At 40.4% G+C, this 14,657-nt stretch overlaps 1 protein-coding gene across 1 annotated transcript in view; it reads right to left on the bottom strand.

Annotated features, from left to right (window-relative positions):
- Positions 1 to 6,690, bottom strand: part of cntnap2a (contactin associated protein 2a) — a 387,477-nt gene extending 380,787 nt beyond the window's left edge. Inside the window, exon 1 of the mRNA XM_038726358.1 lies at positions 6,102 to 6,690. Within this exon, the coding sequence (XP_038582286.1) occupies positions 6,102 to 6,204 (103 nt within the window). The 5' untranslated portion in view covers positions 6,205 to 6,690. The remainder of the gene's footprint in view (positions 1 to 6,101) is intronic.
- Between the last annotated feature and the right edge of the window lie 7,967 nt (positions 6,691 to 14,657).

Raw genomic sequence — 14,657 nt, 5'->3', positions numbered from 1 at the left:
TCATCTAAACCTCATGCTACAGTCTGTTGGTGGGGCAGGTTCACCTGCCAAATTAAAATGACTCCTCTGTGGCTTTCTAAACTTTCTCAGGTTAGCAGAGTATCACCTTATAAATCACAGGTTACAACCTTTTTTGACAGAAAGAAACAGGAAAAAAATATCTTTGGTTTTAATGGTTTTATTTTGCTGTCCTTTTTATATCTAATATTGGTTTACTTGTATTCTGATTTTATTTGGTTTCATTTTGCTTTGGCTTTGAGTTTTACCAGCACTTTGTTTTTTTACGTTCCGTATCCCCTGACACTTTGTGTTAATACTTTAGGTCCTTTAGAGACAAATTTAAAATGATGATGATCTCCAATAAGCGGGTTTTAAGTGGATATTCACAGCAACTGAAAAGTAATTATGAAGGCTATTATATGAATCAAGTTGTAAAAAAGCCAGGTCTTACCAAAGGGAAGTGCAGTATTAGGTGACATAGCCCAGTCCATTTTCTGACCGCCTGCGCTCTGATGCAGCTACAGATTATGATAACAACGGTAATATTGAATGACAAGATGTCAGAGAAAATCCTTGCCTCCTGACCGTCTTTCCTCGAGCTGTCTCTCCTCATCCTTCTTTCTTGTCCTTCTTTCTTCCTCCTTTCCTCCTGTCCTGCCTGTCCACTTTCCATCTCAGAGAACCTTGTCTAACGAGGTGGACAGATTCTGATGGGTTCTAATGAGAACACATTCCACTAGAATAACTTCTGATCCTGCGCATTTGTACACACATGCACGCACACACATGCTCGTACACACATACAGTGTGTCTTATACACAGACGCATGCATGCACAAGTACACACCTGTTCTACAGTCACCACTATGGGTTCAGTTTTCAATTAATGCATGAGAGCTCAGTAACATTCACTGACCAGGAACGGTTTGTGTGTGTGTGTGTGTGTCTCTGAGGAGGGCAGAGCAAAAGAGAGGTGGTCTGTGTGAGCTGCAGTGGTGTGGGCCTCTGTGTGTGCGGGAGTGTGTGTGCATGTTACATTACTGACATTGTTAAGGGAATGGTACTGCATGACTTGTCAGTGTACATTTGTATCACTTGGGCCTTGCTCCCACGATGAAACATAGATAGCCTCGCAGTAGCACTTCCAAGAGAGAAATTTCAATTCTTCAAGGAGACCAATACAGCAGTCTAAGAATAAGGCTGACAGGGAATAGAAGGAAAAACGACAGTCATGGTGCTCTGACAGTGCATTTCCTACAATTTGATGCTTGCTATGCTTGTGATCTATGACATTCATAAGAAAATCTGCAAAAAGCCTTCACACAAACGTGAACATGTGTGTTTTAGCAATTTATTACTTTGGGCATGTTTGAATATATATTTTGAAACATGTAAGGGTGCCGGCTTTTCAGTTCTTCGTCATATAACCATACATCTTGCATTATCATGCAAGTTGTTAAAATATTCTTTCCAAGCCAAATTCATATCCATTTATTATAGGCTGCTGTGAAATGAAGCGATTATAATTCCTTGTGCAATGAAAATAAAGTGCTTTTTATAAAGCAGTGGCTTATAGGTCAAGCATTTTTGTCTCAAAAGTACTGTCATGAATTCATGTTTTAGTGTGTAAAATATTCATACTCTGATGGGGCAAGAAGAATGCAAGTGCTGTATGAGACTGAAAAAGGAGACTGCAGTGTGGTTGTGTCTGTTTGGCTGTGATCCATGTCAGTCTGGTTGTTGCATTGGACACACACACACACACACTCACACTCACACAAAGTAGGTGCTGCTTTGAGATTGCAAGAGCATGCACAAACAGGCACATCACATTACTCCCTTGAAAAGTGGCTAGTGTGGAGTTTTTTTTATCAAACATATTTGCAATCAGAAGTGGAACGAGAAGGGGACAGATTATGAGGAGAGAGACTGGGCGGATGAGAAAAGAAGATGAAAAAATAAGAGGAGGGAGGAAAGTGATTACGGTTAGATGATAAAACCACTGAGGAGAGCCAAGTACGGATAGAAAGAATTAGAGAAAGTTAGGGACAAGAAAAAAGGACAGGAGGCGAGGGGGGGAAAAACAGTGTGATGAGAGAAAGACCGGGGAATCAGAGGAATAAGGGCGAGTAGGAGGGAGCAAGAGGAATCATCAGGAGGTAGTTAGGGATGACAGTTAAAAAAAGGGCAGTGCATGAAGGTTTTTTATTTAAATAAATATCTATATTTAACAGGCAAAAAGAAAGACAAGAAGAGCAAGGAAGAGCTAGAAGGAGGATGAGAAAAAGAGGCGGGGGGAGATTCATTCAAAATAGAGGGAGTGCAAAGGAGCAATAGTTTTTTTTTTTTAAAGCATGAGGAAGAGAGCAATTTAGACAGAGGAGGATACAGTGGAAGAGAGAAATGGTAGTTCAATTAACAACTAGACCTTGTTTCCTTGTACTGGCTTTACTTGAGTCAATGGGTGATAAATCTACCAGTGTGGACACAAAAACATACGCGCACACCCAAAACACAAGCAGGTGCACACACATAAATACGCAGGGGCCAAACAAAGTATTGAGCTTCCTCCAGGACTAATCTTATTACTACCACCTCCTACTGGGAACCATCGCACACATACACAAAGACAAGACCCAGGACTTGTCTTCAGGTTTACCTGGGTGTTGGTTAATGTGTTGGTTTTTAGAACATTCTAGCATCTCTCAATTACATTTTTCCAACAGTGACTGATGATACAATAATAGTCACAGTGACTCATTTATTGACTGTAGAAATGAGCAATACTGCTACTGTTACTGTGGTAGGACTGTGAGGACATATCAGGTTATTCTCTTGTTTGCTTTGATCAGACACAAGCAGCCAAATCTTAAAATGAGCCACTTTGATGCAGAAGTGAAATTGGCTCATTGACAACAGGATGCAACTAAATACCTTTATTTTGTTTCACATGGTATACAATGAATTGTACTGAAGAACAGTAAACTCTGCCTTGCCCTGTGTGGCCCTGGAGGTGCAACCAGATGGATGTCTATGTCAAATGGCCTGGCATGCTTAATGAGATAAGGAAAGGCTAATCTGATTCTATATCAGACAGGCTCTAGGGGTATCCCATTTAGCCACCCGCAGTGTCACTAACACACTGACTTAAAGGCACATCCTTTACTTTTTACATTCTGGTGCTGAGGATGTTTAACGTTTACTTTCCGTTTAACTGTCCTTTACACAGGAAGCGATGAATAGAAATGGTGCAACGCAGAGAAGAAGAGTTCGAGGCTGATTAAAGCAAAGATTTGCTATTTATTTTAAGTAATGAGGTTAAACTAAACTTACTATGTATTCCAAAATATGTGCATACAAAATATACAAATACAACATGCAGTACGTCACACATTGCACAATGCATCAAGCTGATATTCCTGTCAGAAATTCCCCTTAATCAGAAAATGTGTTGATTTGAATTGCAAATGGAAAAGAAAGGATAGTAGGTAGTGAGAGACCTTGACTCAGACACATTACAACAACAACAAATTTACATACTGTACAGTGACAACTCATTAGAGCATACAGCGGAAGCACAGCAAGGACAAACGCAATCTACTTTTCTTCAGTTCAGTGTGAGCGTCTCTGGTTGTGCTTTGTATTTCTGAGGGTTCTTATGTATGCTTTGTGGGGCTGTGTGTATGTTCCTTTTATTTTGTCCGGGCGCAATAGATGTTCAGCAGTTGATATCACTGTGCTAGCCAATTAGGTGATAAAACTGACAGACCGAGGCCAAGCTTGTGAAACACTGAAGGAAATCCCCAGATTACTGCTAAACATACAATAATTTGTGGAACCAAACACGCATGGACGTAAATGGACATGCAAATGCAGACAACCCCGTATACAAAAAGGGAAAGCGAAAGCAAAACACACACATAAATCTCACTTCATTGCTCTCTTTTTCACACGTATATATACCTCACAGGAGCATTTTCAGTGTGCTCTTGGGAGACTCCACACAGTTGGTGGGTCAACCAGCCCATTGACTTTTAGTGTGTCAGTGTGTTTGCCCTGGTAGGATGGAAATGTTAATCTTTTTTAGTCCATGCCTCAGACCATTGGTCCCAATGACAATGTCTATTCCCCCGAGTGTTTCACATCCGGTCCCTGATGAGGGATAAAGTCAGCACTCGGATTTAAGCTCCATGGTGGAACTGCTGGTCCAATTCCACATATTCTCCCTCTCTCTCTCTCTCTCTCTCTCTCTCTCTTACAAACACACATTCACACTCACACCTACACACACACACACACTCCTTGCTTGCCTCCTATCTTGCAAATCCTGCCCCAATCCTTCTCCACACTTTGATATTCCTTCTTTTATTCTTCTTATATGGTTTATAAAAATGCTTTTTACCTCACTATTTACAATATCATGTTTACTGTGAATGTCTGTTGTGCTGTCACTTTAAAATACAGCTTATCATTTTGCATGGTAAACTGACATTTTAAATAGCATACATTTATGTAAGAACATAATCAGAAATTATTTGAAGCATTCACCAGGCCACAGCAACAACATTTTATTTCATTCATCATAAGTTTTTAGATCAACCTTGTTCAAGCCCTCCATAAGAAGTCTCATTTAACAAGACACTGAATATCTACTTGCTCCAGGGAACCTGAGGCTGACCTAGTCAGACCTGCCAAATGATAGGAGAAAGAAAACTGATGGTTTCCAAAAAGGGATCAATAAAGTTTTATAAAGAAAGTGTTGTCTCTGTGTCACCTGTGAGGTCGCACCTCTGAACAACACACATGCCCGTCTCCTCGAACTCTCCTTCGCTCTTTTTTCTTCTTTAACACTCACTGACCCGCACACACAGACATATCTGTGCACGCACACGCGGCGCCGTCCCACCAGTTGTTGTCTGTCGGAAGGGATGATTAATGAGACGCGTCCCTGGACACACTCATCCGGGACCTGAGAAGCCCTGGCGATCACCGGGAGAATCAGTCACACCGGCTCAGTCGCCGTCAGCATCATCGGAATGACAGTGAACCAAGTGTGGAGGATTCCGGGAAAATACAGAACAAAACATAACGGGTCCTTTTAAGATAGATAGGACCAATAATAGCACATTAAAATATTATTAACAAATACATTAAAACAGGCTGTACCACGGGAAATAGACACGAGAAAGAAATAACACCCTGCTTTTGCTGGGAATTTGCCAATGTGAATGTACAAGTAGCCCACAACAATTTGGCTATGCAATGTGTAAACAAACTATCGATACTAAAATGTTACTTGTTAATAAGCAGAAAAAGATCAAGTCTTCCACCATAAAGTGTGGAGCCCAGACCTGGTGAAAGAGGACTAAACAAAATTCGCTAGAAACTTCACGAACAACCTAGATCTGCATAAGCAATAGGCTCAAAATTACACATCTTTCTTCTCCCTTTTCCTTTTTTTTAACCAGGAAGTCTCTTGAGATCGAAATCTCTTTTCCCAAGGGAGACCTGGCCAAGACGGCACACCAAGACTTTAACAGCTTTAATGTGCCTCAGGGTCAATGACAGAGAAGACTCAGGTTCCACAAAGTCCATTAGATCATAACTATCTCCTAAAAACTTGATGGGAAAACAAATCTGAAGAAATGATCTTATATAGGCAAATATTAATCCAAAAATAAATAAGATCCCGAAAAGGCTAAAAAGAACCAAACATTTGTGAAAAGGCTTCAAACTGTTCGTCTCTAAAATGCACTCTATCCCAGGATTGAAACTGCACGGGGGTAAAAAATCTAAACAGCAAACCACAACTGACACACTGTCATTCATTCAGTAATCCAACCCTTTCTGGAAGCCCTGAAATCCCCTGATCACTAGACGAGCATAAAATCCCTGGCGCTAAAATCAATGGACCGGAGATCCTGAAGAGTTAACACGTGTAGGTCTAAACTCAGAAGGTAACCCCGCTCCCTCTCCCTCTCCCCGGTGCAGTCTGGCTCTTAAGCTCCCGAGCTGCCGGGCTGTTTTCCACCCACATATCAAGACTCACCCTCTCAACGCTTGAGGGGGGGACACATCCAACAATTAAGAATAACAACTTACGGGTTGTTGGCAAAGCTCCGTGCGCGCCGTTGACGTGGCTGAAAATCCACAAAGCGACCGGCAATAACAACGTCAATCCCTGGGCAGGACGGTGCCGGTGCATCTTCACGGCCGGTGCGGACGCAGCAGAACGGGAGAGGGAGAGAAGAAACACTCAGAAAAAAAAAAACAGCCGGGTGGTGGTAACGCCAGTCGGTCCGTCAGACTCGCTTCTCAGTTGAGGACTGGCGAAGAGGAGCCAGGCTGCACGGACTCTGTCTCTCTCACTCTCTCTTTCTCTCCTCTCTCTCCACTCTCACTGTATGTGTGTCTCTCTCTCTCTCTCTCCTCTCTCTCTCTCTCTCTCTCTCTCTCTCTCCCTCTCCAATAAAGAGATGATGTAAGGACCGCGCTGACAGACAGGCTGGCCTGTGCAGCTATCTCGCCTCCTTACTTAGCCATTCCCGAATAACACAAAACAACAACAACCTTGTCTCCACCTGCACAGGAAGAGGACGCCTGGATGCGACTGCAGTGTACATAGGCTATAGTACGGGCTCCAGTAGTTTCAAGGAGGAGGCATGGCTGCGCAGCTCAAATCCACTGAACTGATTTCTCCTCTTCAGCGCTCCAGCGCGCTGTCCGTGGTGCTGAACTTATCTCAGTCTTTCTGTCTCTCTCTCTCTCTCTCTCTCTCTAAATGTCTTTCTGTTTCTTACAGCGAGACAGTGCCCCCCTCCTTCTCTAGGTGGTGGTAGCCTTGTACTGGGTGCATTCATCTCCTTTCCACACACCAAAAGCTGTAACATCGCCCATCATTTCTATTTACCCGCTCTCCTTGTAAATATGCTTGTTGGGTAGGCAGCAATGATGAGGATTCTTTGACAAACAGTTCTAAACATTTGTGGAAATGCAGTTGCTACTCCCAAATTAGTTTTGAGTCAGACATAGGCTGGCAAATGTCACATAACTTGTATTACATCTTGTTCTGGCATGTTGCAGGTTGGCAGAGAGCATGCTTCGGTGTATACGCCTTAGGCCTACAATATGTATAAGATGAAAAAGTGTATGGACACATTTGTAAGAGATTACGCACTCTCCTTCGATATATCTGCATTAACTCGACACATCTCTGTTTTATTGCTTCCAGATTGTACGATCCTGTACAAGCTGTTCTGCAAACATTTATTTCAGCTAAACTAATTTCTCTCAGACTGAACTATTAATTCGCAGCAACTCCGCTGGTCTTCTAGTCTTTTTGCCTGCTGTGTGGATAGATGACCAGCTCTAGAAGACTTTAGTCCAAATGTTTAGACTCAACATGACTGATTGATATTCTTTTCAGTGTGAAAAAAGTACTGTACGCATCAGTTTATTTCCACTTTCCACTGAAAACGATGGTAATTCATTTTTTGCTATATGAACGGAGGAAAGGATCTAGAAATATCCCTCAGAATCTAGTGAAAGAACATGTTTTCATATGACAAATTGCCCTCCCTATCTGGCTGTCCGCATTTGTCACTATCATGTCTCAGTCACTCTCATCTGTCCAGAACATAATGTGTGATTATCATTACTGCGGGGAGCATTTTTCTAAATGAATGAAAATGGAAATTTCATAACAGACAGCTCCATCAGTGGTAATGCCTCTCTTATTTCTTCAAATGAAGGATTGATGACAGCATGCTATCATTACGGATGCTGGGCCATGAGTGGGTTCAAAAGTATACAGTATTTACTACTATATGATTTAGCTCTTAGTACATGTATAATTTATACTGAATATATGAATCCAGTTTAAGAATTTACACCACACCACACTAGCAGCTCTGTGAGGCTGTACTTAGACACAGTGGTATTTAAACTAAATGCTCGCAATGCGAACATGCTAATGTTTTGCAGGTATGATGATTAAATGTTCCACATCAGTTTAGCATACTAAGATGCTAATAAGTACAGCTGAGACTCATGGGAATGTCATTTAGTCCAAAACCAAAGTACTGGGCAAATTCAAATGTTGAAAATTATGGTGCTAAAAGTCAGGAGATCACCAGTGTCAGTGTGATTCATCATCTGGGGACCATGAATGATCGCACAGAATTTCATGGCAATCTATCCAATTGTTGTTGAGACATTTCAGTTAGGGCAAAAGTGGAAGACCGGGCAAGTGACAGGCTGAAATAGCCATCCATAGAGCCACAATATCAAGCATGACTTCTTTTCTGTGGTTGGGGGATATGTCAAAGAACAAGCTTCTTAATATCATTTTCCTTTCTATCCATTTTCCTCTCTTTTTTTCATTGCTTCTTTCAATCATTTTCTCCGGTGTCTCTCTCCCCTGCCTGTTGACTACTCCATCCACCCCTCCGCTGTGCCTTTTGCTGTATGACAGTGCTCTTTCTCCACAAGGACTGCAAATGGGTTTGTCAATATGTCATGCATGGTAATTTACAGTCATCATTCATCTCATGAAAAAAAAAAAAAAAAAACAGCAATGACTGATGGGCCATAGATTTTGAACAAAAAAATTCATGACAGCGGTGATGAATCTCCCAAGGAAGGCTGTTTTGTTAAGTAAAACGCTTGCGAGAAAGGAGCGCTTTTTACAGACAGCTGCTATCCTTGTTGCCTCGCTGCTGGTACCTACCCACTGTAGGGCAGAGAAAATAAGACTCAGAAGTGATGTCAGTAGTGTTTGTGGGATCATTAGAAAAAGGTGCTACCTTACAAACAATTTGAGGAAATGTCAATTGTGCTTAAGAGTTCTCTTAATTCGAGTTTCTCTAGAGAGACCTGAACAAGACTTAGTTAAGAATCTGTGGAAATGTGATACAAAGTTAAAATACTGGACTGTATTTAATATAAACGGGAGAGGAAATGATTTGATAAACAACGGAAGTGGTCTGAGGTAAAAAAAAAAGAAAAGGGATTTCAGTTGGAGGGTTTAAGAATGATGTGAGTAAACTGCTACCCCAGGGAGGAATTCAGGAGTGGTCTAGAGTGATTCACTGCTGCGGAGAAAGTAAAAGAAAGGATAACAAGAATCCCTCCTCCACAATTTCATCAGGAACTCCCATTGAGTTATTGTGGCAAACAGAGTAGGAGAAAACTACCCATTTTACTTGGTATACAAGCTTAATCTTTTTTAGGCATTCCAAGGAAAAGGAGGAAAACCATCCTACTGACAATACAATAGGCAAGGGAAGTTTCAAATGACATGAGGCTCTACGTTTCTGAAGTACAATAAGCAAATGTTTTCTCTAAATGACCATCTCTTGTACTTATAGTGGCAGAACACACACAACAAACTGTATACGCCAAATGCCTGCTTTGTTTAAATCACAGGAATGGAAAAAGTCAAGTAAGATGGTACAAAGATAGCACTCCTGGAGAAAAGAGGCCCTTCTTTAGGTCAGAGAAAGGTATTGCATAAAAATTTAAATAAGTCTATCAATATCAAAGACTCCAGAGCAAGCAGAGGTTATTTTTTAAAATATTGGTTCAGGGTTTTAACAGACTTTGCTTAAAACATCTCACAAATAATACCCCTGAATGGTTGGCCTACTATGTATTTGTTGGATGGCATTACAAGTGCTAGTGTTCATACTGTATGGTAAGACACACACAGTGATATAACTGTTTCATTTCATTCCTACACAGAACCTTCCAATGTAATGCACATACATAGATAGGAAAAATAACCTGAGCAGGGTTTGTGCATGCTGACCATGTCCTTACCTTATTAGGTGAGCTTGGCCACTCAGAAGGTTGTAGAGTTGCTGTCTTGGTGAACTCACCGTAAATGATGTTGCTGATGATTGGACGTCTGCAGATTTTAGAGCAGCAGTGTGTGGAGATGCTACCTTGCTCCTTGACCTGCACATATACTACACTGTAGTTAACGGTTTCTCTAACAGGTGTATCCCAGTGAAACTGTCTGCTTTCAGAGTGAACTCTGTTCTGAGTTCTGAACCAATTGAAAACAAAAACACCACATTTTTCCAAGTGAGACTGTCATTTACACACCTAAAACCTATAAAATTGTGAATTTATTGTACATTTTACTGTCATGATTTCATTCAAATTACATCCGACAGCTATTTTCCCCTAAACACTACACATACAGCTACTAAAATTAAGGTAACCACATAATCACACAAACTTTTGTTTGTTCTCAAAAAATAATATGCCATTTTCCCAAACACATCAAAGAAATCACTTCCCTACATAAAACATAACTTGCAATCCTGTCAATTTCAGATGTCATGTGTTATTTGTACATCAGCTGTGTTAATGAATCACACATACATCAGCTTAACAAAATGTTTCCGCACTTACACTATATCAGCACCTCACAACATGCAAAAGGAACAATGGGAAAGCCTGAAGACAGAGGCTGAAGAAGTAGTGCAGGAATGAGAGAAGGCAGTGTAGGCGGAGAAGGAAAAGACAACTCACCAGACAACTTTAAGCTCTCATCCGCTGAGAATTTGCTACTGTTTCCGGTCGTCGAAGTAAAAGCCATTAGAAGCCAGAACACTTTTCTTTGAAAAGGCAGAATAGGAGTAATACTTTCTTCATCCTTCATTGATATGTGTGTTTTACCATTAATGCGCTTTTGCTGAATATTTAATCAATGACTCTGTATATTGCTGAGGCTCAACACACTGTAAGTACAGCTATAATGTGAAATTAAAAGAACTTACCTGCAGCTGACTGAGATGATGTGAAGGTACATTGGATTGTATCTTGACCTGCAAGTGTATTTAAACATATGTACTAGTTCATCCAGTCCATTAAGTCTTTTTGCCACTGTACTATAGAAAATCATTGCTAGTGCCGTGCAAATACACTGTAGGAACATCATAAGTAATACATTATACAAGGACAACTATAATCTCCAACAATCATAAACATACAGTGTAATATGAATGGTTATATATATATAAATGGAACCAATTCAACTCGTTTCACAAGCTACATGCTGTACAAAGGGCTGTCAAGATTTAAAGAGTATTATGCCTTCTACAAACCCCTTCAACGCTAAAAGCTATTTCAATCAGGTGACACTTGTGAACAACAATGATTTATTAACATGTGATACATTGATATGAGAATGTGAAAAGTCATTTCGGCTATTACACTCCATTGTGATGATGTGGTAAAGCCGCATAGGCATAGAAATCAACTTGATTGAGTCTAGACACTGGTGGAGGAGGAGTTCTGCTGAGCTTGAAGTGGGCTTGGATCTGATGAGCAGGATGAGCTGAATGACAGCTGGCAACAGAGGAGAGAACAGATTTAAAGTTTGATTTTGACTTCAGGATTGGCTGAGCTGATGTTGGTAAGATCTGATTGGAAAATGAAGGGAGATCGACCATAGTCAGCTGTAGAGGGCAGGGATAGAGAGAGAGAGAGTGTATGAGATGGAGAGAGAAAGTTGTTGAGTGAAGCATCAAGATAGTCTTCCTGGTTGAACTTACGCTGAGCTTCATTTAGCAGACCTTGTGACAGAAAACTTTTCACAACAATGTGTTGGGTTAAAAAGGTCAAATAATACTTTTAGGTTTGGTTGAAAGTTTCCTACAGCAAACGTTTGAATTGTTGTGATATCAGGAAAAGCACAAGTGTGACTAATAATACTAATGCTGGTTCCTTTCAATTGTCAGCAATGTCAGAGGGTGAGCATTCACAATACCGAGGCCCTACTGTCACACCTGAATGCAGCTATAATTAATATGAATTTACAGCTACACCTGTGTTTGACAAGTTAAGAGCGCTGTGAGAAAGGTAATATGTTAGATATGCTAAAATTGCTAGTGTATTGTGGTAACTGACTGTTAGTTACTTTAGCAATCCAATTACATGGTAAACAGTTAAGCTTTAATGTTACAAAAAATATAACTAATCTACATATCAGTGGGAAAATGACCAGAAATCGCCTCTTCGAGAGTACAAGGCTGGTAACGAAAATGTTTTTAGCGCTAGACTTAGACAATAAAAGATAATAAAATCTATTAGCAGTGTTAGCTAACATAAAATTAGCCTTAACTTCTTTAATTCAAACAATAGTCACTAACATTACCTGCATATTGTGCTTCATTTTCCAGTTGTTCTTTGTGTTCGTCCTTGAACACCTGACAGATATACTGTACATATACACTAAGCAGGAACCTTCTTGTCTGAAAAGTGAAGCCAATGCAGAAGTGCCTTAAACCTGCATTCTTTCTAAGGACCAGCAGGGGGCAACTCCACAAAAAGAAGTTACCATGCTACCAGGTCAACATATCAATCAGACTAGAGGTGACTCACATCCACTGCACTGCGTAACTTTAACCAGCTCAGTTGAAAAGCTTATTAGGAGTTAGTTTTTCCGGTAACTGCATTTTGTTTTAAGCCTGTTTTTTGCTAGCCAAATTAGCATCCCGGTTCATATCACAGTTAACATGAATTACGGATTCAACTTGCTAACCCAGCTAGTGTCACCCTCTTGTCCAAAAATAGTCATGTCCGGTCACATCTGGTTCCAAAAAATCAAGATGGCGATGGCCAAAATGCTAAATTCAAGGCTTTAAAACAGTAGTCCACAAACCAACAGGTGATGTCATGGTGATTACGTTCGCTTCTTTTATACAGTCTATGACACACACAATTGATGGACTCTGGTCCCCACTAACTTTAACCAGCTCATTGGCCCATTGCTTGTGTGTATATACTGTATATATATATATATATATATATATATAATGTCAACAACACAACATTTGAAATGATGAAGCATAAACTAGAACTAGAACTCGAAAATAATAAATAAACGAAACAGACATGATCTGGAAATGTCAGCAACACTAGGTGGTCTATTCTGCTGTATCATGTTTGCAAGCCCTATAATAAATCTGACATTCAGACCAATTACTTCACAGCTTGAATTCATTCATTGCAATTAACGAGTTCACTGTGAAACTTTTTACCTGCTCAGCCACAAAAGTCCCTATACACTTATTCCAGTTTGTGTGACTTTTCCATTACATTTGTGCTACATATTCGGAATGACAATCCCCAGAGAAACAACATGAACTGACTGTGTGTTATGACCTACATACAGTTGGCACAATGGCCGCCTCAGTTCTCTTTATTTTACTCAGTCTGCCCCTTTGTTACTGTCTCCATCCAGTTCTCCCAGGATCATGCATTTCTGAGTAACTTTCCAGACCTGCCATTCTCCACCTGTCCACCAGATGCCCTTGGGCTTCACCTGACTCCCAAATCATCCCCACTTGCCGACACTTCTGCCTCTCTTTATCTGATCAGTCCTTCAGTGTATAGCCAGCTTACCAGACGCTTCCTTTTGCCATTTTGTCATCTTGCCAACGTTGTGTTCCAGCCATCTGTCGTTCTGCTACCTGTGTTTTGACCTGCTGCCTGTTCATGACCTGCCGACCTGCTTGCTTGCCATGCCCCCGTGGATTTGTTTTCTTGTTTGGACTGCCTTTTTGTACCTGCCTGTTTATTTGTACATTGGTTTAGTCCTTTTTCTTCTATTTGTTCTGCCTCACTGTCTGCACTTGGGTCCACAATCTATTGACTTGTACTCACAGTATGTGACTTAAACAATGATAGAATAATAAGACTAGAGATCAAAACAGTATGAGTTTGAAATTAGTTTCCCTGCCCCTACAGTAGATCTCTGTTGTTCAACATTGATGTCAATGAGTTCATGTTAATGAGTAAAGGAAGGGAATGTAGTGCTGAAAATATGTATGAACTCATCTTTGTATAGACTACCAAACAACTATATTGTCTTAGGTGCAAGGTACATTGGATGGACTGTCATCAATAAGCAAACTGGTAACTGATGAAATACCTTGTCACTTAACATACATATTTGTGTAATGTGTAGATAGTATTTTTGAGATGTCACTAATCAAGTAAAACATTTCATCCCTATCGCTCAACTTATTGTACCGCTTGCTGTACACTGCATGTGTCTGCTTTTCATTTGCATTGTGTGTGTACTGAGAGAGAAGGTAGAATGCTGCTACGTTCACTCCCAAAAGAAGCACAGTGGAATTGACTTATGTTAATTAACGACCTTTGGTGTCAATCGTTCCAGGGATTATTTGCATATTCTCAAAATAGCACCAGAAGTAGGAAAATCAACATCTGCACTTCTGAGAAACTCCTTGCTTCTCTCTCTTCCAACATATCATTGCACTGTAATACAAATCACTATGCATGTTGTACAAATCACTGTAAGTTATGCGGTATGTTGATTAGCATGAGCACATCCTCTTAGTCAGCCCTGTCTTGGTTCATGTGTTGCATTTCTCTGTGCAGCAAATAAGTAGGACCGTAGGTGCTCATTGTCTAAAAATAAAAACCAGCTCTTACTCACCAGTGGAATATGTCTTTTCATATACATTTTCCAAGTTAACATTTTATCAACAGGGCAAGGTATGATGTTAGCAGACAAAATTATACAATACAATACAACATTATTTCAATGCCAGAGAATAACTCCGACCATCATAGATACACTGACCATTGTAGTAGCTGAGGGACAGCATCACTGTACTT

This window comes from Micropterus salmoides, unplaced genomic scaffold (assembly GCF_014851395.1).
Source record: "Micropterus salmoides isolate LMB-PRFRI ecotype aquatic unplaced genomic scaffold, ASM1485139v1 Ms_hic_scaffold_1, whole genome shotgun sequence".
NCBI lineage: Eukaryota > Metazoa > Chordata > Actinopteri > Centrarchiformes > Centrarchidae > Micropterus > Micropterus salmoides.
The sequence above is the reverse complement of the archived record's forward strand: the minus strand, read 5'-3'. Positions and strand labels throughout refer to the sequence as shown.